Genomic DNA, 27,500 nt, shown 5'->3' on the forward strand with positions numbered 1-27,500 from the left:
AGTTAGCCGAGCTGGATGCTGAAAAGTCAAAGAAGGTCGCGCGTGACAACTTAGGAAAAAAGGAATGCTCCCGACGAGGAAACATTCTAACTACAGCTGAGATGCGCCAGCCCGAGCTGGAAAGTAAATCTTCTGGACAGGATAACATTATAATTTTGTCATGTTACGATCTATCAATTGAGGAACGTAGTGTGTTATCTCGAGGACTTAATTTTTGCCCTGCAACAGGAGGCTATAGTGAATTTCAGTTGGTGAAGGATCTTCACAATTTCGAACGTAACATGCGCCTCCGTGAGTACTTTTATGATCGGTCCTCGGCTCACAATACCGATAGCTCATCATTGCCATCTTACAAGCATTGGACACCCCCCTCCCAAAGAGACAAATGTCTGGACCTTTATATCAGAGCTGTACAACGCGATGTCATGCAGGCATATAAAGAACGTACACCATTGCACCGCAACCTTACTGACAGAGAACAACAAGCAATTGAATCCCTCGCTGGTCGTAATGACATAATTATAAAGCCTGCAGATAAAGGAGGCGCCATTGTTGTAATGGACAGAAGCAAATATATCAGCGAAGGCCATAGGCAGCTCAGTGATGCATCATATTACAAGCGGCAAGATCATGACCCAACAAACGAGTTCAAAGATATTGTTCGTGATACTTTGACTGCGCTCTTTAATGATAAAGAAATGAGCTATGGCACTCTGAAATCCCTAATACCGTTGAGCCCAGTAGCTGGCAGGTTTTACCTTCTTCCCAAAATTCATAAGAGAGATAATCCCGGTAGACCGATAATTTCTGGAATTGGAACAGTGACTGCGAACCTTTCCCGTTATGTAGATAGCCTCATCAACACCATTCCGTCCAGCTTTTCTTCTTACATCAAAGACACCAATCACTTTCTATCAGATATTGTTGACCTACAGGTTCCTCAAAATTCGTTTCTCGTTACGTTAGATGTCACGTCATTATATACTAATATCCCTCACTCAGATGGCATCGAGGCAGTTATCTGCGCGTACAACTATTGCGACGCCAACAAACCAGTTTCCGCATCTACGTTAGCTACGTTGCTTAAGCTCATTCTTGAACTTAAAAATTTCGAATTTGATGGGACACATTATGTTCAAGTTAGCGGTACATCTATGGGCACAAGAATCGGACCAAACTACGCAAACATATTTATGGGGCTCCTTGAAAACAAATTTCTTGCAAATTGTGAATATAAGCCGTTTTACTATAAGCAGTTCATCGATGACATTTTCCTAATTTAGCACCATAGTGAATCGCAACTTCTTTCTTTTATAGCAGATCTTAACAACGCTCATCCGGCGATTTCTTTTTCGCACTCATATTCACCTGTGAACATAAGCTTCCTTGATGTCATGGTCACTCTATGTAACGGGAAGCTGATAACTAATCTTTACAGGAAACCCACGGATAGGTAGCAATATCTTCACTTTAGTAGTAGTCACGTGAAACACAACAAAACTAGTATTCCCTACAGCCAAGCAGTCCGTTTTAAAAGAATATGCTCTGATAGCAGCGAATTTTCCCGCCACTGCGAACAACTTCGAAGCGCGCTCGAAAAACAGAGCTATCCGGCCAGCATAATCACAGACGCCATCAAACGTGCAGAAGAGCTTGACCGTTCAGACCTGCTGAGTACTAACAAAAGACCCAAAGATTGTTCGCGGACTAATCTAATTTTGACACATGCGGCCTTAGCTCCAAATGTGAACCATATCTTAAAGAAACATTTTAACATTTTAATACAGAGCGAGCGGCTCAAAGGAATCTTTACAGAACAACCACGCGTGGTCTACCGACGATCGCGGAACCTTCGTGATTTACTAACCTCATCTAAAACCACGTGTTCACATCATGAAGGCTGTCATCCCTGCAACAGACCACGTTGCAGAGTGTGCGCGCACATGACGACATCTAAAACAGTTTAAAGTACATCGTCCAGTTTTTCTTTAAAGATAAATGGGAACTACACGTGTGATAGTATCAACGTCATCTATCTTCTGGAGTGTTCAACATGCGGTGCTCAGTACATAGGTCAAACAGAGACAAGTTTCAGAATTCGTTTTAATAATCACCGTGCACATGCCGTAAGCCTCCCTAATCTACCGCTGTCAAGCAAGTCAGTATGCCTGGCCATGGTTTCGACAAAATTAGGGCCACTATTATTCAGTCCGGTTTCAAGACAAATCACGATAGGGAAGTGAGGGAATCCTTCTTGATCCACAAATTTAACACCATTCGTTCAGGTATCAATGAAATCGTAGGAAAGCTCACCTGCCTCGCACTTTAACAACACGACTTTTTAGATTAGTAAAATATTTTAGTGTATATTAAATTGTATAATAGTCAACCGTGGTTTCTTTACTTCTGAGCTCTTTTACATGTCCTGCCAACCATACTGTGCCCCACGTGTCGATGCGCAAGGAAATTTGAAACTTGTATATTCATGCACCCGTCACATGTCAGTCATGACAACACAAGGTTCTGACAGATTACCATTTTTTACTTTGATTGTCCTAGCTGCTATACCGAGAGTTCATCACGTGAGCCTATAAAAGCGGCTGCATTGTATCATACCTACTTACTCTAACGAAGGCCGTGCCACGGCCGAAACGTTAGTAAATACGATCCTTTTCTTATGTGCTATCTGCAAGTTAATTCAATATATATATATATATATATATATATATATATATATATATATATATATATATATATATGTGTGTGTGTGTGTGTGTGTATAAGGAAAAGAAGTGTATACCTAAGGGCTCCTTTTTTAAGAGCCAATAATGCCAAGGAGTGTATAGGGGAAGTTAATAGAACCAATGTAACGTAAATAGGAAGAAAAAAAGTGGGTGAAAAAATAACCTGCCGTGAGCAGAAAACGAACCTAGGACCTTCAATAACGCATTCAATAACCTGTGGCGCCCGCGAAGGCGCATGTCCGAAGATTGTTCAATTGGTTTGATCAGATAGTTGACCAGAGATGTGCGCTCGATGACATGATAGGGGCCTTCGTATTTCGTGAGTAGTTCTGGAGAAAGGCCAGCTAAACAGGTTGGGATTGAGAGCCATACAAGAGAACCAGGTAGGAAAGTGGGCTCAGAAGTGGTGAAGCCATCACGCATACTTTTCTGCTACTCTTGCTCATGCGTCGTAAATGTCTTGGCAAGCTCGCGACCCTCTTCAGCAAGCCTGGCTGTCTTAGAAATAGGTGCACACTCACGTGGATCCGGCGTGTACGGTAGTATCGTGTCGATGGTGTGAGACGGGTGCCTTTCGTACAGCAAGAAGAAAGGTGAAAAACTCGTGCTCTGAGGGGTGGTGTTGTAGGCGTAGGTGATGAAGGGCAGTGTAGTATCCCAATTCGTGTGGTTGCCGGCGACGTACATCGAAAGTATGTCGCCGAGGGTGCGTTTAAAGCTTTCGGTGAGACCATTCGTCTGCCAGTGGTAAGCAGTAGTTTTGCGGTGGACAAAATGGCACTCCGTGACAATGGCTTCGATGACTTCTGACAAGAAGACATGGCCTCGATCACTGAGAAGCTCCTGGCGCGGACCATGGACCAGTATGAATGGATGCAGTCGGAAGGACGCAACAACACGCGTAGTAGTGGCACGGAGAGCGGAGGTTTCGGCGTATCGCGTTAAGTGATCTACGGCGACGATGACCCAGCGGTTACCAGCTGACGTCAGAGGAAGTGGTCCATACGAATCGATACCTATGCGCCCAAACGGACGCTAGGGATAAGGTAACGGTTGCAGACCGACTGGCGACATGTGTGCTGACGGTTTGTGGCTTTGGCAAGCGAGGCAGGAGCGAACGAAATGCTGCACGTAGCGGTACATCCCGCACCAGAAGTAGCGTTGTTGAATGCGATGGTAGGTTTTGAATACCCCAGAGTAGGCGCATTGCAGCACAGAATGGAAGGATTCACATATCTCTCACCGCAGCCTGCGGGGTATCACGAGTAACTACTGCCGGCCATCGGCGTCGTAGTTGCGTCGGTGTAGGAGGCCGTCACGACTGGAGAAGTGGTTAACACGACGACGCAAGGCACGCGTGGATGGTGTTGTGGACGAAGAAGAGAGCAAGTCGATCAGCGAGACGAATCAATCATTCTTTCGCTGTTCGGTAGCGATGATGTCAACATCAATGGCAGAAACAGCAACCCAGGATATCTAGCAGAGCACGTCATTTTCAGGCAGAGGGGAGCGCGAGAAGGCATCGGCGTTAGCATGCTGGCGTCCGTTGCGATACAGCATGCGGATTTCGTAGTCTTTTAAGCGAAGAGCCCAAAGGGCGATATGGCTTGAGGGATCCTTCAATGATGAAAGCCAGCATAGTGCATGATGTTCAGTGACGACATCGAATGGGCGACCATACAAATAAGGTCCACACTTTGTAAGGGTACAGACGATCGCCAGGCACTCAATCTCCGTTATGGTGTTGTTTGTCTCGGCTCTCGTGAGCGTACAGCTTGCATACGCTACGACATTATCAGGAAATCCGGGTTTGCGCTGCACCAGGACAGCGCCGAGGCCTACACCGCAGGCGTCCGTGTGCACCCCCGTTGGGGCCGTAGGGTCGTAGTGGTGTAGAATGGGAGGAGACGTCAACAAATGGCGGAGCTTCGCAAACGCGTCGTCGCACTCGGACGACCACGAATTGAGGGGTCCGTTACTTCCAAGGAGCTTCGACAGCAGTGTTATGATCGTGGCAAAGTTTTGTATGAAGCATCGTAAGTATGAGCATAGGCCCACGAAACTATGCAGTTCTTTGACGGACGCAGGTTTGGGGGATTCGGCCACGGCCCGAAGCTTGGCTGGGTTAGGAAGAATGCCATCCTTGGACACGATGCACCCTAAGATGGTGATGTCCGAGTTGCAAAGCGGCACTTCTTCAGATTTAGTTGCAAGCCGGCATTGCTCACACGTGCGAAAACTTCTTTCAGACGTCGGAGATGCGTGGAGGAATCAGGAGTGAAGACAACAACGTCATTGAGGTAGCACAAGCATGTGTGCCATTTTAAGTTGCGCAGAATGGTGTCCATCATGCCCTCAAAGGTCGCAGGTACATTACATACCCCAAACGGCATGACGTTGAATTCGTACAAGCCGTCGGATGTGATGAACGCAGTCTTCTGTCGAGCGTCATCAGCCATGGGTACTTGCAGGTACCCCGAGCGCAGATCGAGAGAAGAAAAAAAATCGGCTCCGTGAAGGCTGTCAATTGCGTCATCGATGCGCGGCAGTGGGTAAACATCTCTGTGAGTGATCCTATTGAACCGTCTGCAGTCCAGACAGAACCGAAAAGAACCAGATTTCTTCGCATTAAGAACAACAGGAGACACCCATGGACTGTGCGAGGGCCGAATGACGTTGCGTTGGAGCGTATCGTCAATTTACTCCTTAATTTCCCGACAATAAGCAGGCGACACGTGGTAAAGATATTGCCGTAATGGTGGAAAGGTCCCAGTGTCGATACGATGCGTAACAGTGGAGGCGCGGCCGCGATAACTTCTCCCGACATCGAAAGAAGAACAATATTCTTACAACAGGTCCCGAAGCTGTGAACGCTGTATCGACGTAAGGTTGTCATCAAGGTAGGGGCGAAATACATCAGGAGATGATGGATCAGATGTGAGAACAGCACTGATGGTACGCGAATTGAGACAACGCGAGTCATCGGGTACGTCCAGGGCTTGTGCGTCGTCGAATGGTTCCACACTGCCGAGACATTCCCCTCCAACCAAGGTAATAGCGTACGGCTATGTATTGGTCACAAAAATAGCGGCGTTGCCCTGGGTGATTTGCACAGTTGCGAAAAGTACTAGCAACCCTTTCCTTCTGGAAGTACGGTCGGACGGCGAAACTAGTGCAATTGGGCTGGAGAGACCAGCGCAGTTGGCCTATACACCCGTCGTCGAGCTTGAAGGCACTATGGTATCGTCTTTCACGAGAATCTTGCTCAGTTTTGAGGGACTGCCTTCTGGCATCGAATGCGAGAATGGTGAGAGTTCAATTTCGGCAGCGGCACAATGGATGGCGGTGTCGTTGCGAGACAGAAAATCCCGTTCTGTGTGTTGGCGTCATTTATGACGTGGACATTTCAATTCCCGCTGACGATTTCCCATTCTTGATAAAGCCAACTACAGACGACATCCTCATCAAGCACATCGCAAGGCTTGGTCAGTCACGATGTCTGAAGCTTGTTTTTGAGGGAGACAGTCTTCCCCCACACGTCAAAGTTGGCCACGTTCGCCACAAGGTCCGTCTTTATATACCGAAGCCCCTACAATGCTTCAGATGCTTCAAGACGGGACATGTCAAAGGATTATGCACCAGCAATGTCGTGTGCCCGCGGTGTGCCGAACCGCATTCAGAAGACACCTGCCACGCAACTGCGTTCAAATGCTCCTATTGCCACGGCGCTCATAAAGCGTCGTCTAAAGATTGCCCACGAATGAGAAATGAACGTGCGGTGCTGAAACGCATGGTGTGCGACAATTCAACGCACAGGGAAGCCGCTGCTACTGTCGGGCGACTTCGGCGTCACAACAGAAGATAATCACGCAACGTGACATCTGCCGATAGAGACACGTCATCCCAAGCAAGAAGAACTGGCCCCCCATCGTCAAGCTCTGCGAAGACGGATACACCGAAAACAGAATCAGGGTCAAGACTCTCACCTCGTGAAGAGTGGCCATCACTTCCACGAACACAGCCTGTTCCAGGGGTGCATCAAATCCCACCGACCTCGATGCCATCACAAACCACTGATGAAAAGACAACTGAGAATCGCCAGGTCATCAACATGTTGCAGACCCTTATGAGCACAACGCGCATGCTCCTAAGCAACATGAACACCCCATCAGAGCAGAGTGCACTCCAAGTGCTGGACACTTTGAGTCCGGTGCTTGCAGCTCTAAGGTAAAACGATGACCCGCTACATGTTATCCTTTCGAGAGGCGGTCAAGAACGCATCTGTCCTTCAGTGGAGTGCCAGAGGACTTAGGGCGCGTATGTCCGAGTTCCGGCAATATGTATTCACGAACTAGTTCTCCATAATTGTAATTTGTGAAGTGAACCTGTCAGCTCAGGTGAGACTGTCTGGATATGAGTGCTTTATGTCTTCTACCCACGGAGAGCGCAGCAAGGTCGTTGTGTTCATACGGCGCGACTTAACTTATGTTCATCACCCTGTACCTCCTGACGAAGAAAACCAGTACGTTTGCCTAACAGTAAAAAACAAGGAGACCACATTCACCATCATTGGAGCCTACTTACATGCATCAAGTTGTCTAGACCGTGAGCGCTTGCGCGGAATATTGAATTCAACTCTCCAGCCATGGTTGATAACTGGTGACTTTAATGCCCACCACTACTTATGGGGAAGTTCCAGGGTGAACACTCGAGGTAGACAGTTAGTGTCTTTCGCTTCTGAATGTGAACTTATCCTCGTGATTGACGGCAGCCCTACTTATCTGTGCGGATCGGCCTATAGCAGTTGCCTGGACCTCACTTTCGTCTCATGCTCGTTCACCAGCAGAGTGCACTGGTTTTCGAATTAGAAAACAAGGGGAAGCGACCACATCCCAAAATACCTGAAGATTGACGGCTTTCCAAGTCTCAAGTCCTCCAGAGCCGTCCAGTGCACCAATTGGCAAAAATACAAGTTAATCATGGAAGACTATGTTGGCGCCTCACCTTTCAACCTAGAGGACGCAATAAAGAGCGCCCTACAGTCAACGACGCGTTTGCTTCTGGTGAGCTCATCTCGCACTGTTATGGACATGGTTCTCGAGAAACTCCGAGTGATTCGTCGTCGTGCAGAACGACGTTATAGACGCACAAGGTCACTTGATGATCTGAGAGTGGCCAGACGCACACAAAAGAAAATACAGCGTCACATGGACAAGTTGCAGAAGCAACGATGGGTACCTTTTTGCGAGTCTTTGGATCCCAGAAAGCCTCTGTCACTAATCTGGAGAACTGTCCGGGGTTTTCGTACAACCATTACTCAGCGCTACCCATTAAAATCTCTGGCAGCTCACTTACGCTGCGAAGAGATTGATGTCGCAGATTCTTTCTGTCGAAGGATTGTCTGCAGCTCAAATTCAAGTGGGACAAAGACGCCCGACTTTTCTGTATCTTCACGTGATCCCCGACTGGAGATTTCGTTTTCAATGGACGAACTAAAGGCTGCGCTTGCTTTGTGTAGACGTTCTTCAGAGCCAGGACCTGACGGCATCACTTACCGCGCTCTGTGTCACATAGGAGATAAAGCTCGGAAGGCACTCTTGCAGCTGTACAACGACTCCTGGCAAACTGGCATGGTTCCACAGGAATGGAAGTCAAGTCACCTGATTCCACTTCTCAAAGCCGGCAAGTCACTCTTGGACATTTCCTCTTACCGCCCGATTGCTTTCGCGAGCTGTGTGGGAAAAGTTATGGAAAGGATGATTTTAACGTGTCTGGAATGGTACTTAGAGTTCTACGAATTATATCCAGATGCCATGTCCGGGTTCAGACGAGGCCACTCGGCAATTGACAATGTAGTTGACTTGGTGACATATGTAGAACATCAGAAGGCCTGCAAACGGTTATCTGCTGCTCTGTTTCTTGACGTTAAAGGGGCATACGACAATGTCACCCACGAAGCCATTCTCAGCGCACTAGAAGGAATGGGACTCGGTGGCAGGATATATACGTGGGTTCAGTGCTACCTAGAGAATAGATTATTTCACGTGCAGACAGAAAATGGCCCGACACCCGAATATTACTGCAGCCGAGGAGTACCGCAAGGCGGAGTGCTAAGCCCGACGCTGTTCAACCTAACACTCATTGAACTAGTTGGCAAGCAACCAAGCAGTGTACGATTTTCCATTTATGCTGGTGACATCTGTGGACATCTGTCATCATGAATGACATCTGTGTGGACATCAGGTGTGACTCGACTTCAACTTCGCGCTTGACTTCAAAAGGCAGCATCAGTGACATCGTACCACTTACGCAAACAAGGGCTCGAAATCGCAAGTGAGAAGTGTGCAGTCGTGGCTTTCGCCATAAAACCAATGTCCGCTTACGGCATATCAATTAACGGGCAGTTGGTGTCATGCAGCGGGAGTCACAGATTATTGGGAGTTGTGATCGACTGAAACCTGTCTTGGACACCCCACGTAAACTACGTGAAAAAGCGGCTGACTGTCATTTGTCACTTATTCAGGTTTCTTGCTGGGAAAAGTTGGGGAATGTCTGTCGAGTCTATGTTACAGCTGTACAAGGTATTATTTACTGGATTCTTGCGATATAGCCTACCTGTTATATCTAGCACGTGCAAAACGAACCTGCGCACAATCCAAACTATTCAAGCCTAAGCGCTTAGGAAATGCCTTGGTTTGCTTCGCTGTGCATCGACAGCTGAAACAATTGCCATTGCACAGGACTACTCGATCATGACGCACATCACTATTGAAACGATGCGCACGTACCTCAGGCAACATGCTAGGAATCCTTCCCACCACTTGGCAACCCTCGCTACTGAGAGGCCCCGCACGAAATTTAGTGCAATTGTCTGTGCTCATCGTGCGTCGTTTACGTCAGGTTTTACGCCTGCTGAGAAACTGGTGTATACTCCGTGGTGCCTGACACTTCCACAAGTACGTGTTTCAATTTCAGGAATACAGAAAAAATAAATTTGCCTTCATCAGCCCTAAAACAATTGAGCTTGAGCCATCTGCACGAAATGTACAACAACCACGTGCACATATACACCGATGGTTCAACCACAGCGTCTGGTTCTGGTGATGCGGTGGTGATTCCAGCTAGAGGAACCACTCTGCGAATCAAACTGTCACATGTCACTACGTCGACGGTGGCAGAAGTTGCGGCTTTGCGTGGCGCCCTAGAGTACATCAAATCCCAAAGACCGAGTAAATGGGCTGTGTTTTCCGACTTGAAACTAGCCCTACAGAGCATGCAGTCAGTCCTTCGACGAGGTTGCCATGAACAATTAACTTACTAAGTTGTCAAGCTTGTTCACCACGTCACAGGAACAGGCCACGAGGTCAAGTTTCAGTGGCTTCCTGGCCATTGTGGGATCAGTGGCAATGATTCCGCAGACAACGCGGCTCGCACATCGCACCAAGAAGAGCACACCCTTCCGATTCCTTTGTCAAGGACTGACGCTGCAAAGCAACTTCGTCACCTGGCACGTAGTCTGAGTGTGCGGGAGTGGAACACCCCAAGCATAATACATACCAGACTATACCAAATAAACCCTCGACTTGAACTTTGACCTCCATCCGGACTTCGTCGACGTGAAGCTTCACTTCTTTGTCGCCTTTGGTTGGGGGCTGCCTTCACAAGAGCATATAGAACCCTCATCGGATTGACCGACAATGCGGAATGCGACGTCTGCTGCACCAACGAAGACATCGACCATCTGATATGCCATTGCCCTCGATTTGCCTCCGAAAGACAGAAGCTTTCGGACGCATTGCGACAATTGAACGATCGGCCACTCTCTGTGCAGATGCTACTGGAACACCGTCATCGCCTTTCGTCGGTTCGAAAAGCAGTCAAAGCTGTCTTGTGCTTTTTTAGGACTACAGGCCTACGTGACCACCTTTAACTTATGTGTAGTGCCACTGCTGCATACGCGCCAGCCGATTGACTGACAATCCTCCTGTTTTTATTTTTCTCTCTCTTTTTCTCTTCTCTTTCCTCTCTCTCTCATCTTTATGCCCCCTTCCTATTCCCCAAGCGTAGGGTAGCAAACCGGGCATATGCCTGGTTAACCTCCCTGCCTTCCCTCTTGTTGTTTATCCCCCCCCTTATGAGCTATGAATATTAAAATATTACAGAAGTTTACAGATGAAAAGAGGGGGGGAAAAGGGTTAAGGTTTTCACTTTGTCATGTTGCTGAGCTAAAAGTGTGTAACTTGCAAGAAAGCTAATTATATATTTGAAATCAGCATAAAAAGTTCCATAAACAGCTCAAGTTTTATTGCTCTAGGGTGAATATTTAAAAAAAGTCTCTTCGAGTAGCATCTCCCCTAAGTGAAGCTAGCGAAATGGCCGCTTGTGCATGATGAGCGTGGCATGTAGTCATGTTGTTACATGACATGCTTATCATGTTTGCACAAGTCAGATACCTTCGTCATTCATTCACATAACGTAATACCAAATTTGGTATATGTGATGCTATCGAAATGGCCAAGAGTGCATCATGAGCGTGGCATGTTGTCATGTTGTTACATGATACAGATGTCCTGATTTTTATGTAAGGGTCTGTTGCTTGTGTTTACCAATCAACTATGTTATACCAGTTTTGCAACATGTCGTGTGAACGAAACCACCGCAAGAGCCGCAGGACAAATAAATGTAAATCATGACATTCATAATATACATGCCATGACTTTTGTGTTATGACTAGTCAAATATGTTCTTCATACAGTCATGTTATGCCATTCGAAGTTTGGTATCGGTACCATCATCGAAATGGTTGGTAGAGCTAAAAGTCGCAGGCCACTAGATAGATAGTTAGATAGATAGATAGATAGATAGATAGATAGATAGATAGATAGATAGATAGATAGATGGATAGATAGATACGCTCATAGTCGCCGAAGTTCGCTAAGAAATGCTTCGCATTTAAGAAAGCACTACAGCATCTCGCTTGAAAGGAAGCCTTGTGTAGATGAAAAGAAGTGAGCGCTAAAGCTTAAACGGAGAGTGGCGTTGACGCTGGCGTTCATCGCGTCGTTGCCAAGTCCTTCAACGTGTCGTCGTGGCCATCTGAACCATCGCGATTGCATCCATCATCCCAATATTAGCTACATCTGTTTATATGCCTCATGAGTGCACAAAGCTGAAATAATTTCTTGCATGAAAATGCTCGAGGTAAGTGGTACAGAGGGGCACATTCTAAACTTGCCAAAAATGAACTCTTCTATAACTCATTTATGAATAATTATCTGGGTTTCACGCCCCAAAACCCCCATACGAATATGACAGACTCCGTAGTGGAGGGCTCCACAAATTTCGGCCAGATGTTCTTTTCCACGCGGCTGAATCGAAGCACAAGAGCCTGAAGCATTTTGGCCTCCATAAAAATTCAGCCGTCACGGCCAGGATCGCATCCCGCGACCCGCGAGCTAGAAGACGAGTGTCGTCTTGCGCAACTTATTTCCGCCTGTGGTGCACAGTGGACACCTGTTCTGATGTACCGGCGCCGATGTCTGACTTGTCGTTACAAAGACCATTTGAGCAACTCTCCGCTTTTTCTGCCAAAGTAGGTGATGACAACCTTCCATGCTAATTGTACGTGAATTACCGCTTTTAAGCGAAATTGTCGCTATGCATCAAGGCCAACAACGTGATTTTGGTGTAACGGAATACACTGAATTCTGCGATCGCATTCCGTAACTCTTTCCGTATTAGGTGTGTGAGGTTTTCTCTTGGATCTTTTTTACTCGTATTCATGTTCACTGCCGCTTTCTGACATTTTGAGCTTCGATATTGTCATTTTTTTATTTTGGCTCTAAATTTCAGACACTTCTCAACCACAGTTTTTATCATTTCTATAGGAACAGTAGCCGTAAAAATAAGACAAAAAACAAGCTTTAGAACCTTATTTATCAAAAAACATCTCTACAGATGCAACAGTGTCCATAAAATTTAAAGAAATTTATGGTGGCCTGTTCTGCTGTTAAGTCGACAAGAAGCTTCTTCTAATTTCGTTCGAGTACGCTTCGACAAGCTTATTGTTGGCATACTGCTGCAATTTCGAAAGAAAAGCCATTACCCAGTACTCCCACTATACCAATCGAAATTAAAAAATTATAATAAACAACACACACACACATATATACATATATATATATGTGTGTGCGCTGATTGTGTTGCTCATCATTTTCACTTTCACCTGCGCATACAAAGCACCGTGATCATCATCATCGTAGCGGCTCGCTGCTTGTTCGGTTGCTGGCTCGCGCGTCTGGGTTGACAATAAAACGGTCGCTCCTTCGTACCTGACGTCGTCTCACAAGTGGTGGAGCGTGCTGTGATTCCCAAGTCCTCGTGCACTACCGGTCACCACTGGAGCTCCGATCAGGTCGACGGCTGTGCTTGCCAACAGTGATGGCGCAAAACGACCCACCCCCTACCGCCTTCTTCGCACCACCCGCTCAGCCTGCTGGGCCTCACCACACCGTGAGTACCTCGCAACGAGACCCTCCAGTGTTTTCTGGCCTTCGCGGTGAGGACGTAGAAGAATGGCTGGACAGTTACGACCGTACCAGTGCTTGCAATTACTGGGATGAGGCACATAAGCTGCGCTATGTACCCTTTTATCTGAAGGAGGTTGCTAAGACGTGGTATCATAACCACGAACGCGACTTTCCTGATTGGTCAGCATTCACGGTGCAGCTGCGTCAAATATTCGGCACTTCTACAGGACGCTCTGAGGTAGCTAAACAGAAGCTCGCTACCCGCATCCAGGGGCCTGACGAATCGTACACATCGTACATTGAAGACGTTCTGGCCCTCTGCCGCCGCGCCCAAAAGGACATGCCGGAGGCCGATCGTATTCGGCAAGTAATGAAAGGCATCAACTCCGTCGCCTTTAATGCTCTTGTCATGCAGAGCCCGACAACAGTTCAGGACATTATTACCACCTGCCAGCGCCTGGACGCACTTTACTCAATGCGCCTTCCACACGCCTCCTATGACACTCGTCTTACTGGCGAGCATGAGCTGCGAGCTCTAATTCGCACCATAGTGAGAGAGGAACTTCACAGCCTTGTTCCTGCCAGCGCACCGACTTCACCTGCCCGCTCACCCCCTCCTAACCTGCGGGAAATTATAAAGGACGAATTGGCGTCGATGACGAGCGTCGCACGTGCCCCGCCTCCTGTGCCCTTACATGTGCCTACGTATGCCGAAGTCGTGTCACGGCCTCCTCCACCTACTCCACCTGTAACTACGGACGTCGTATACGACCATTTGGCCGCGATGGCAGCCAAGGCACCACCACAACCACACTTCCCTGCCTGGCGCCCTACGCGCCCCGTCTGTTACTACTGTGGCATAAGAGGACATATCTCCCGCTTTTGCCGTCGGCGCCAGCAAGATGAACGACGAGGTTATTCTTCGTACGAGAGTGACCGGGCTGCGAGGTCTGACCCCTACGTTCCAGGAACCTACATTCCCTCGTCACGACGTTCGCCTTCGCCTCCTTTGTCCCACGGTGAACCTCGTTCTTCCCGCTCACCCCGCCGTCGTTCACCATCGCCCTTCCGCCGTACTACTTCGCCTTTACGTTCTGCCCTGATGCCCCTCGACAGCCACTCGGAAAACTAGCAGCTGCAGTTTTTGGAGGAGAAACTGCCTGTCGTCGAAGTGTCCCAATTCCTCCTGCGCGCCCTGCAAATTTACTAACTGTTTGTGTAGAAGGCATTTCGGTTGACGCACTCGTGGACACTGGAGCAGCCATTTCGGTCATTGATCGCGAACTATGTCATCGTCTACGAAAAGTGCAAACTCCATATGTTGGTCCGGTGTTATGTGGTGCTAATGAAAATAGAATTTACCCTATTGGACAATGCACTGTTCGTGTTCTGATCGACGGAATTCGTCACCATATACAATTGGCTGTGCTTTCTTCATGTGCTCATCCGATTATATTGGGCTGGGACTTCCTGTCAGCCGCTTCCGCTGTCATTTCGTGTGGTCCGCCCGTTATTCGCATTACGGACACTGAAAATTCTAGTGCTTACGATTTTTCGTCGCCTCACCTTGTTGCAGCTGCAGACTTTGTACTGCCCCCGGCCCAAGAACGTATCCTCACCATTAGATCCAGCGATACCATTGACGGTGACGCAGTGGTTGTCCCCGATCAGCGCTGTATTTTCCGAGGAATCGCCATCGCATGTTGTCTAGTGCGGTTTTCGCGTGGTCATGCCAGTCTCACCGCCTACAACACGACAACAGAGCCACAACTACTGCCAGAGGGGTCCACTGTTGCCAGCCTTATCGACATAGCACCGGTATGTGTCGTCACTGTATCGTCTCCGCCGTCAGTCGCTAAGTGTACGCCACCAGGAGGCTCATCTAATGCGCTTAAAGCCACTTTGAGTCCATATCTCACTCCAACGCAAACTAATGACTTAATGGCCCTTTTAACAAAACACAAGACTTGTTTTGACGTTTGTTCGGATGGCTTAGGTCAAACTACGGTGACCTCTCATCACATCGCCACAGACGGTTCTCGTATTATCCGCCGTCGCCCTTACCGCGTGTCGTCTTCAGAACGCAAGGTCATCGAGGAACAAGTCAATGACATGCTCGCACGCAACGTTATCAGACCTTCCACAAGCCCTTGGTCTTCTCCTGTTGTCCTAGTTAAGAAAAGGGACGGATCAGTGCGATTTTGCGTTGATTACAGGGCACTAAACAAAATTACGCGCAAGGATGTATATCCTATGCCTCGAATTGACGATGCACTTGACACCTTACAGGGTGCAGAATATTTCTCAAGTCTCGACCTACGATCTGGGTATTGGCAGATCCCGATGCATGAGTCTGATAAAGAGAAGACAGCGTTTGCTACTCCTGATGGTCTCTTCGAATTCAATGTGATGCCTTTTGGGCTCTGCAATGCCCCAGCCACATTTGAGCGGATGATCGATACGGTGCTGCGTGGCCTAAAATGGAAGACCTGTCTTTGTTACCTGGATGACATCGTCATCTTTTCATCCAGCTTCTCGCAACACCTAGAACGTCTAGACGAGGTGCTCACATGTCTAGCCAAAGCCGGTCTCCAGCTAAATACCAAGAAGTGTCGGTTTGCGAGCCGCAGCATCAAAGTGTTAGGCCACGTTGTCAGCAAGCTTGGCATCGAACCTGATCCCGACAAAGTGGCCGCTGTGCTGCACTTTCCTAAGCCCACCACGCTCAAAGACCTTCGCAGCTTCCTCGGCTTAGCCTCTTACTTCCGCCGTTTTGTCCGTGATTTTGCCACTATCGCGGCTCCTCTTCACAAACTCCTGACCACAAGTGCATCATTTCTTTGGACAGATGACTGTGAAGCTGCTTTCCAGACCCTGAAACGATGCCTCACGTCAGGGCCAGTTCTTCGCCATTTTGATCCCACAGCCCCTACTATATTACACACTGACGCAAGTGGGCACGGAATCGGCGCTGTTCTGCTGCAGCGTGACCAGGCTTCACAAGAGCAAGTCGTGGCTTACGCGAGCCGTACTCTCTCCCCAGCGGAACGCAATTACAGCATCACTGAACAGGAATGTCTCGCTATCGTATGGTCCGTGCAAAAATTTCGCCCCTATTTGTATGGCCGCCGCTTCACGATCGTCACGGATCATCATGCGCTCTGTTGGTTGTCATCATTAAAAAACTTGTCAGGACGCCTCGGTCGTTGGGTGCTCCGACTGCAGGAGTATGACTACAGTGTCACATACCGGTCGGGCCGCAAACACCAAGATGCCGACGCTTTGTCACGCTGTCCGCTGTTGCAAAATCATGACGCATCTACCTGCTGCGCAGCACCTCCCAGCCAAGAGACCACGCAGATGACCAGTCTTAGTCCCATCGAGCCCACTGCACCGGATGACTTCCTTCAATCCGCAGACCTCACCTCGCTCCAACGTGCAGACACATACTGCCGTACAATCATCGATCGGCTCACCGGCTCATCTCGTGCTCCCAACAGCCGCTTGCGACGACAACTCACGCGTTTCAAACTTCATGACGGAACGCTACTTCGACAAACTTACCATCCTCTCGGTAGCCGATGGGTCCCGGTCATACCTCGCTCACTTCGACTCCGAGTCTTAGAAGCCTTTCATGACGACCCGACGGCTGGCCACTTGGGTTTTCATAAAACCTACGATCGCATTAAGACTCGCTGCTTCTGGCCTGGCCTCTCCACTAGTGTTTCCAGGTACGTCACTTCCTGTTCATCATGTCAGCACCGAAAACGTTCGACATCTCTTCCCGCCGGCCCTCTACAGCCTCTCCCGTGCCCATCCGCTCCCTTCGAGTTCGTCGGCATAGACTTATACGGACCCCTTCCGCTTACCGCCGCCGGTCACCGCTGGATTGTTACTGCCGTAGACCATCTTACTCGCTACGCTGAGACGGCAGCTCTTCCTACTGGAGCTGCCAGCGAAGTAGCCGACTTTGTTCTGCGTGCCATTATCCTGCGCCACGGCGCCCCTCGTGTTCTCCTGAGTGACCGTGGCAAGACATTCCTTTCTCGTGTGCTCGCTGAAGTTTTACAGGCCTCTGACACAATCCATAAGACCACCTCGGCATATCATCCGCAAACCAATGGTCTTACTGAGCGTTTTCATAGAACTTTGTCAGACATGATCTCTATGTATGTCCAACCCGATCACAAGAACTGGGACACAATACTACCTTTCGTCACGTTTGCCTATAACACTGCCATACAACGCACTACAACTTACAGCCCGTTTTTTCTTGTGTATGGCCGTGCACCATCTTTTGTTCTAGACACCAGCTTTTTGTCCACGCCTTCTGTCCCATCTGCGTCCCTTCCGGAAGAATTCGCTGCCCGTGTCAACCACTGCCGCACAATCGCCCGCGCCAACACCTCTACCATTCAGGCCCAGCGAAAAGTTCGTTGTGATGCGACACGTCGAGTTGTGTCATTCTACCCAGGCGACGAAGTGCTCCTCTGGACACCTGTTCGCACACCCGGCCTCTGTGAAAAATTCATTCACAGATACCTGGGTCCTTACACCGTGCTTGAACGAACATCGGCCGTAAATTATCGCGTCGCGCCGGTTACTTCGGCTTCTGATCGCCGTCGTCGCGGGACCGAGATCGTCCATGTGTCTCGCCTGAAACCTTATATCCAGCGCTCATACACTTACTAAATTAACGTCTTGCAGACCGCTTTCGTGTAGGGGGGAAATAGTGTGAGCGCTGATTGTGTTGCTCATCATTTTCACTTTCACCTGCGCATACAAAGCACCGTGATCATCATCATCGTAGCGGCTCGCTGCTTGTTCGGTTGCTGGCTCGCGCGTCTGGGTTGACAATAAAACGGTCGCTCCTTCGTACCTGACGTCGTCTCACAAGATATATATATATATACGAATTTGGCCATCAGGGTGGCAATACATCAATAGTTGAAAAAATAGTTTACCAACCTAAACAAATTACAACACAACGTATTACCGACACCAAGTATGGGAAAATTTCGGTGCATTTTTATTTGTTCTCTAACCTTTTCTTATAAGTGTCCGCAGAAAACCATAGCTGTGTTATCGACGCGCTGTGGTTGCAGAAGGCTTGCACAAAAGTAGTAAAAGTGAGACAGATTTGTCTCGTCACCCCTCAAAGGGTTGAAAAAATTATTCGCGCTCTCCGAATATGCATTAAATCCTATATGATTAAAAAATAAAGTTGCTTTCACGCCTTCATTTAGTCTGAATATTACATACCTAGAGCGTGACTATTCAATTTCGTTTTTTTTTCAGATTCTCAATTAGGGCAGGCTGCCAAATAGGATACCCCAGGATACCTCTAGTAAATCAAGGCTACAGGAAGTCTTTGAATCCAGCATTGCCTGAAATTCTCCTTCTCCAGATTACTTGAATTCGTTTGGGCTACACACGAGACGAGATGTGCTGCAGAGGCAGCTTACGATGGAGTCAGTTCTACGTTGTTCTGAGGAGTGCCTTTATCTGGCACGTTGTTCTAGGTAACTGCAAAGCATAATCTACGCTTCTTCTAATCTGTTTGTTACAAGACTGACCCCTTGATTACTTGGATTGTGCTATATACCTCAGCATATAGCAGATTCCATGTAGCATAATTGAAAGCTTCTATTTATTGCAACATTGTAAAATATGAAACCACTGCTAAGCTGAACGACTGAAAGATGACCATTTATTATGTAGGTACACTTGCTAATGGTTCAGAGCTCTGAATAGTATGGTATCAACATGCTGGCTCACACGAGTATTTCTCTGTGCCAGCGCATGCACATGAAAAACAGGACAACGCAAAGTACACTAGACAAAAACTCGTGTCGATACAGATAAATTGTGCTTATCATTTCTAATGATCTGCAAATGTTTTACGGCAAGTTTATTGTCACTGTATTGCGAATCTTTTGTTACTGCAGATCAGTGTTTGCTCTACAGCAGTAATCATTTGAATGTGCTTACAGGATGCGCACAACAGGCAGTCAGTTTCGCAATCGAGACATACGTCATGTCGGACAGAGAATTCAATAAGTACGTAACAGACCAAGGCACGACGCTGCAAGCTTATGTGCTTGAAATAGTTCGCAAGGCAAGTGTACAAAAATCTCAGCTTGTATTAATTTTTCTTGGCAATCAGGCTAAGCACCAATGTACGAGACACTTGAAAGGAAATCAAAGCTTTTTCTACAAACATTTCTAGCGCAATCGCAAGCTCGACTGCAATAATTACTGCACACAAGGTTGAATTCGTGGAGATATGCAAAAAAACGGATCTATCACGTTTTTACTAACTGCCACATGTAGCAGCCACTCCGAAACTACAGAGAGGGTAACGGTTAACGTTCCCAAAATAAGCGAGCAACCATGCCAAATTCACCCACAATTTTCAGCTTAATCTTTTCCCACTAATGGTAGTTCTTGGAGAAAAGATGTGTATATTTAATGGCCACTTTCGTTTTTACTGAGGATTAATTGATACCTAACAAAAAATGATGTTAGCGAAGTTGGGTTACAGGAGACATTATTTGAACTAATTACAATGTAAGAGTAAATAAAGTGGATGAAAAATTAGTTGCCGTTGGCAAGAACAAAACCTGCGATTTTGAATGCGTCCAATGCTTTACCAGTGGGGTATGGCAGCGGTTATCTCCTGCGTCCGCTCATACGTTGAATTATAAAGTGAGAAATGGGCATCCATGTATAGAAATTAGGGGTCTGCATCGGGTCTAAAGCGGCTCCACTTCTCAGCAGTTTCTTCTTGGCGAAGGTTGACAGGGCTAATGAAGCTAACGTGAATGGGCTCGCGAGAAAGTTTACAGGTACGTAGACGACTTTATCATTCTCGTAGATAGGAGTAACTTGACGAGCAACGCGATTAACATGCTGAAAATCTTCAGGAAGAGTGCTTGGGGTTTAAATTTTACTTGTGAAATTCCGTCACGAGGAGCGTTAAAATTCTCAGGCCTGACCTTATCTTTCGGTAAAAGTCAACCTTCTGCTCCCTCCCTCTGTTCTATAGAGCGGAGCTCTCTCAGCAGCGTAGGTGCCGTCGCCACAGAAGGGACCACTAGGTTAATTGCGTTCGTCTTGCCTAGTTTCCACTGGCGCTGCTCGTCAAGGGTGGAGACCAGTCCTTCGAACGTACCTCACAACAACCGAACCTTATATACAATGCATACAAATATATAGAAATTGACAAGGCAAGTGAAAAAACACTTGTGACTGTTGCCCGTTATCTCGGCAGTGCCGATCGTGCACTCTTTGCCACGACCAGAACCCCAGTCAGGAGTCAGAATCCAGGTTTTAACCCCTAGATTGCCCCTTCCCGTTCCCCTCTCGACCAGTCAAAAACGTTCCGTCCACTTATTCGACTACGGTAAGATCGTATGCCGGTGATCTCCCCTCTATCCGCCTTCCTCTCCTCCTGCAGCCTTTTGCCACTTGTCAGAGAAAAGAGACGAAAAAGGAACGGCCAACTCCAACATTTCCGAAAAGCCCATTAAAAAGAAAAACCCATTAAACATCCGATGGCAGCGTCGCTCCGCTCCCCGGCTTGAGTTACCAAGTGCGGCCGGTCAGCTACAGGGCCCATGCCTTGACATGGTATACCGTCTGGCCCGACAGGCGCTCAGCGGACACTTCATCCGAGATTTATTGGTACCAACACGCAGGACGCTTTGACCCCGCTTGCTGGCATCCCGCTTGTCGGAGGCAGCCGCGTGGGTTGTTAAAACGATGGTGAATGGACTACGACTTTCTACCCCAAAAGGTTTCGGGGAGCGGTGGTGTTGTCTGTCTGCACGTTTTTTGTCCTTGTACGAGCATCGCCACGCAGTGATCCTTGACTCTCGGGCGCTGGTTTCTTGGAAGCCCTATTCTCGAAGGGGCAAGGTACACTCGCCTCCCCCCCCCCCCTGCCCGCGGCGCCAGACCTTACACTTTCCTTGAAAAGCAAGTGTGCTGGCAGTACCACCGTCGTAGTTCCAAGCTCCTGCTTTCTTTCGCTTCTGCTCATTCTAAAATTATAAAAAACGATATCGCCTTTGGCACCTTGAAGTCTGCAATAACCAAGTCATGTGCTCACGAGATGCCCGCAAGCATACATTCACCAATCTTAAGGTTAAAAGATGCTGATTATCCAGAAGGTGTTGTTTTGCTGGCTTTCCATGAGATTGTGCAAAATTTGCACAGTGACTGGAAAAGTAACACCACATCAGCCAAGGAGAATAAAAGAAAAAAATTGTCATTTTACCTTACGTTCACCTCCTGTAGCTTAGGCTTGAACGTGGGTTGACGTCGTCGTGTATAGTGATTTTTTGCTACCAAGAATAAGGTCGGCAATGTTCGCGCGGTGGTGCAAAAACGTGCAGAAAACGACCCGTTGTTACATGTTGCATGCGCCATTAGGCACAAGAATATTGCTACGTACGAGTGGCGTAGTGATCCACACGATGAAGAGGAGAACGACAGCAGACAGACTGGTGCGAGCTAATCTGTGTCGCTGGCGCTGCTCACTTAACCGTCTGTAAATATATCAGTGTATACTCTTCCGCGTCGGTATCCTTCTCGTAAAATATTTAGTGGAGGTGTGGGGTATCGATCCCCGTACCTCTCGCCTGCCGAGCGAGAGGTACATAATTTGTATAATGTACATTTGGAGTATTTCCCAGCATACTCTTCGAGTGCGGAATGGTTTATTTTAGCAAGACGGGTCGGTGTGTAACATGGAGACATATTGAGCACCAAAGTTCTCTCCGGGGTATTGTGCCCTTCACATATTCGGCCATGTACTGCTGGCACTGCGGGTTCACTGCCCATTTTTCGAGAAAGACGGTTCCTTTCCATCATCGTGACCAGCTAACAAGAGAAATATTTGAAGAGCACAAAGGCAGAGCAAAACTGCATCAGTGAACTGTCAGTTGCCCTCTATTATACTGAAATATGTTCAGATCATTACTGCTAACAACCTTAAGATAACATGCCTCGTGTATGCACAGAAGTATTTTCAGTTTTCTCGTACTCCAAGAGCACGCGCGAAAAATTGCTTATGTTCAGTGTTTGATAACTTTCTCTGTTGAACACCAGCGCTCGTTTTGTGTCTACTCTTCACTCTGTCTGTTTTTTGCGCTGTTTACCTCGACAAGTTATGAACTATTACCAACTTGTCCAGTTTTCAACCCTAGCCGGTGTGAGCGGGGAACACGGGAAGGCAACGTCGAAAGGCAAACGAGCGACATATAGAGCGTGGACAGTGGCGATTTCGACAGGGATGGTAAACAAAACGCGCCTCGCGAGAGAGCTATGACTTTCTTCTAAAGTGCAACTATCTCTCATTGCGGCTACGTTCCAAAAATGGTAAGGTGAATAGGCGAAGGGTATAGGTGTGTCAGAATCCACTTTTGACTATTTCATACATTTTTGTGCTGACTGGCTCCAAACGAGTGAGATGAATCCCTTCATCAAAATTACAAATACTGAAGCAGCGCATTCTTTATAGGCGTAATTGTGACAAATGCAAAAAAAGTGTCATTTCTGCAGAGCTCGAGAACAGTTCCGAAACTTATTTGATTCATTCATTATCTCGCCACTAGGTAAACGAAATACTCAGGCAGCTCGAAAGTCCTGGTTCTATTGTCGTCACAGGCACGCGTGTTATAGATACGGTAAGTAATCGAGTAATCACCACTCTTGAAAAGTTATTTCATGAAGTGCGTGCAGGAAAACAAACTATACGGAAAACCTAAACAAGAAACGGACCTGCAGAGCAGAAATATTCTACAGAACGTCAACCGTTACGCACGCGAACAAAGAATTAACGTCAAGGCTGACGTTGTGCTCGTACTCATTGGGTAAGTGTATATTTCGCACCATGTCTTTCTGTTATAGAGGTATTGTTCATCATCATGTTTCATCATCATCATGTGTAAACTATGGCATCAATAGTCATGAAGTACGTAAGAGTAGAAAAAATCCTGTCTACTGGAGTGAGTTTTTTAGTGTTTACACTTTTTATGTGCTCTGATTGATTGATTGATTGATTGATTGGTATGTGGGGTTTACCATCCCAAAACCACCATATGATTATGAGAGACGCCGTAGGGGAGAGCTCCGGAAATTTTGACCATCTGGGGTTCTTTAACGTGCACCCAAATCTGAGCACACGAGCCTGCAACATTTCCACCTCCAACAGAAATGCAGCCGCCGCAGCTGGGATTCGATCCCACGACCTGCGGGTCAGCAGCCGAGTACCTTAGCCACTAGCCCACCACGGTGGAGCGTTATTATGTGCGCTGAACAAAAAGTATTCTTACTAATGTATATGTTCAAATTAGTCACAGTCACTTGTACTTCCATAGATTGCCAACGGACGGCTGGTTTATTGACTGCGAGCATAATCGCCGTTACAGAGAGCTAGAAGGCAGAAGTGTTGAATGCAGTGCACTTCACTCTATCGTTACACCTGATTAAAGTAGAGGGCTTATAGAATTAGCAATACTTGATCGCTTTGCTTATTCATAAATTATTTTGCGTTCTGTCACCGTGAAGCATCATAAAAAACTTAAGGAGCCCTTACCCTATAGGGGAAATGCGGGCTACGATGCTTTGAATCTGAATGCCTGAGTCCTGCATTCCTTTTCTTTCTTTTTTCTTTCTTTCTTTCTTTCTCTATTTTGATCTATTCATTTTTTCCAGATTTTTTTTGTTCGCTTTATTCCTCTATTTCTTTCTAATCACCATCCAATGTTTTCTCCGAATGTTATTGTCTTTCCACCCTGGGAATACAACACTGGTGGATGTGCTTATCAGCGGAGTCGTTGCGTTGCACTACCCATTCAAGTAACAACAGTAATCCTATAACAACCACGCGAAATAGTAACATATTTACTTGAAACTATGAGGGATGTCAATAAAAACAGGAATTGCCCTAGCCAAAACCTTTCATGCCAGCAATCCTGTGATGGAAACAGTACTGCATAATGTTTATAAAAACAACGCATATAAATGCGAATGTGAAAGGTACATCATCAGAGAAATGCATTTCTGTGCGCTTGGTGGTACCACCGTTCACACGTACGATGACACTGAATTTTCAAAGTCATAGTAGGCCTCCCCGTTTTATTCGAAACTCGTAGAGTGAATTGCTAGTATTCATCCGAGCGTTGTCAGAACGTATATTACAAATCTTGTAACTACCCTGCTGCTAAAGATTACTGTACGATGTTTCAGGCTACGGTCATATATATACATATATATATATATATATATCTATACATATATATATATATATATATATATATATATAATAAGGGAAAGAAGTGTATACCTAAGGGCTCATTTTTCCGTGTTTTAACACAATATTAATAAGATCTAACAGACAGTAATGCTGAGGAATGTACAGGGGAGGTTATTGGAACCAATGGAATGTGAATAGGAAGAATGAGAAGTGGGTGAAAAAATAACAGCCGTGAGCAGGAATCGAACCTACGACCTTCGAATAACTCGTTCGATGCTCTAAATACTGAGCTACCACAGCGGCCTTCCCTCGATTCACTTTTTTGGGTTTATATGTGAATTTAGAAGTAGGAGTGACAGTCAGCGCCATCTATAAGCCACACGACGAGTGTAAAAACAATCTTATGTGCATGTTTGGCGTCACGTAGCACGTGAACTTATTATGAGCGGGCAGCTGATTAATTGTCCCTCTTATACAACCTAAACACAACAAGTCTGCCAGTACGAGACCCTCGTTCGATGAAATAAGGGAAAGAAGTGTATACCTAATGGCTCGCTTTTCTGTATTTTAACACAATAATAATGAGATCTAACAGGCAGTAATGCCGAAGAATGTACAGGGCAGGTTATTAGAACCAATGGAATGTAAATAAGAAGAAAGAAAAGTGGATGAAAAGAATAACCAGCCGTGAGCAGGAATTGAACCTAGGACCTTCGAATAACGCGTTCGACCTGCCCCGGTGCTGCTGCCCCGTCGGCTGCCCCGTCGACCTGCCCCGGTGCTACCCGTCAGCGGGACCCACCAATCTTCAGCGGCAGTGGTGAGCAAGACATCGAAGACTGGCTCTCCTTGTACGAACGCGTGAGTGCCAGCAACAAATGGGACAACGGGTCCAAGCTTGCCTATGTTATCTTTTACTTGGCTGACGTCGCCAAGCTATGGTTCACCAACCGCGAAACCGGCATCGCCAGCTGGTCCACCTTTAAGACCCTCGTGACCGAATCGTTCGGCCGACCAGAGGTCCGCAAGCTCCGCGCTGACCAGCGTCTGCGCCACCGAGCCCAGCAGCCTGGCGAGACCTTTACTAGCTATATTGAGAATGTGCTCGACCTATGCAGGCATGTTAACTCATCCATGCCTGAAGAAGAGAAAATTCGACATATTCTCAAAGGCATTGAAGATGGCGCATTCCAGATGTTGCTGGCAAAAAGCCCGACCACGGTGGCAGTCCTCGTAAGCCTGTGCCAGAGCTTCGATGAATTGCGTCGTCAGCGTTCCATCGCCCGACAGAGTGTCCCATCACCAGATTCAATCTCGGCCGTCGCACTCGCAAATGGCAACGTTCACCAAGGAACTCTGTCGAACCACATTAAAGACTTTAACAGGGAGGAAGTCACCCGACAGCTCTCCCTGCTGCCGCATAGCGACGCGCTCTGCAAACTCATCGCTGATGACGACATCACCTTGCCTCCTGAAGCTTCGGTCCCTATTAGCCTTTCATGTGTGGCGCAACCTGATGGCACGGTGGTGTTTACGCCATCTCCGGTTTTTACTGAACGCAAGGGCATCGTTCTCCCATTTTCTGTTCTTGCAATTGCGTCTGGTTTAACCGTAATGCTGGTCACCAACCACTGCAACTACCCCATTGGCTTACTTCGTGGTGAAACGTTAGGATATGTGCAACATGTCGATCATATCGATGATATTATTCTTCCCGACGAAACGCACGCCATGTCACATTGCTGCAATCACTCATGCGTCTGAGCCATCAAGTTCATCAGCCTTCGATAATGCTATTGACGCAGACCTTCCCCTCTCGCATCGCCGCCAACTTGTTGCTCTCCTTAACAAGTTTCGTTCTTCTTTCGGCTTTCAGGAACCTGCTTTGGGCCGCACCACGACTATCACTCATACTATTGACACCGGCTCAAATTCGCCTCTGCGACAACGTCCTTACCGTGTTTCCGCCGAAGAGCGCCGCGTCATTACGGAGCAAGTAGATGACATGCTTAAACGTGGAGTCATACAGCCTTTTCAAAGCGCTTGGTCATCACCTGTGGTTCTGGTCAAGAAAAAAGATGGCACCGTACAATTTTGCGTGGACTATCACCGCTTAAACAATATTACGAAAAAAGATGTCTGCCCGCTACCACGAATAGACGATGCTCTTGACTGTTTACAGGGCGCCGAGTACTTTACATCTTTGGATCTGCGTTGTGGGTATTGGCAGGTGCCAATGGCTGAATGTGATCGCCCTAAAACAGCCTTTGTAACGCCGGATGGCCTATATGAGTTCAAAGTCATGCCATTTGGGCTCTGCAACGCGCCTGCTACATTTGAGCGCATGATCGACACCATCTTGCGTGCCCACAAGTGGAAAACCTGCTTATGTTACCTGGACGACATCGTAGTCTTTTCATCTGATTTCCCGACACATCTTGCTCACCTCCACGAGATTCTGACGGGTATAACTTCTGCAGGCCTACAACTTAACTCCAAGAAGTGCCACTTCGCAGCACGAAAACTAACCATCTTGGGACATGTCATCACAAGAGACGGTGTTCTTCCGGATCCCGAGAAGCTTCGAGCTGTCGCTGACTTTCCGTTACCTACATCACTGAAAGCCCTAAGAAGTTTCGTCGGTCTCTGCTCCTACTTTCGTCGCTTTGTGCGCAACTTTGCGTCCATCATCGCACCTCTCACGAGTCTGTTTTCCATCAGCAAAGGCATATCTGCATGGTCACCTGCATGTGACGACGCATTTCGCCAGCTGCGCCGCCTGCTGACCTCACCACCTATTCTTCGTCACTTCGACCCTGCTGCGGCCACAGAAATTCACTCCGATGCAAGTGGAATTGGTCTTGGTGTAGTTTTGGCACAACGGAAAGGCACCCAAGCTGAATACGTAGTCGCCTATGCAAGTCGCGCTCTCAAGAAGGCTGAATTGAATTACTCCGTGACAGA

The 27,500-nt window shown here is 47.4% G+C and overlaps 1 protein-coding gene across 1 annotated transcript in view; it reads left to right on the plus strand.

Moving 5' to 3' along the window:
• The first annotated feature begins 18,579 nt into the window (after positions 1 to 18,579).
• LOC142790080 (uncharacterized) overlaps positions 18,580 to 27,500 on the plus strand; it is a 91,484-nt gene continuing 82,563 nt past the window's right edge. The window contains exon 1 of the mRNA XM_075885107.1: positions 18,580 to 18,795. Coding sequence (XP_075741222.1) covers positions 18,717 to 18,795 — 79 coding nt within the window. The 5' untranslated portion in view covers positions 18,580 to 18,716. The remainder of the gene's footprint in view (positions 18,796 to 27,500) is intronic.

The sequence above is a fragment of the Rhipicephalus microplus genome, chromosome 2 (genome assembly GCF_043290135.1).
Source record: "Rhipicephalus microplus isolate Deutch F79 chromosome 2, USDA_Rmic, whole genome shotgun sequence".
Taxonomy (NCBI): domain Eukaryota; kingdom Metazoa; phylum Arthropoda; class Arachnida; order Ixodida; family Ixodidae; genus Rhipicephalus; species Rhipicephalus microplus.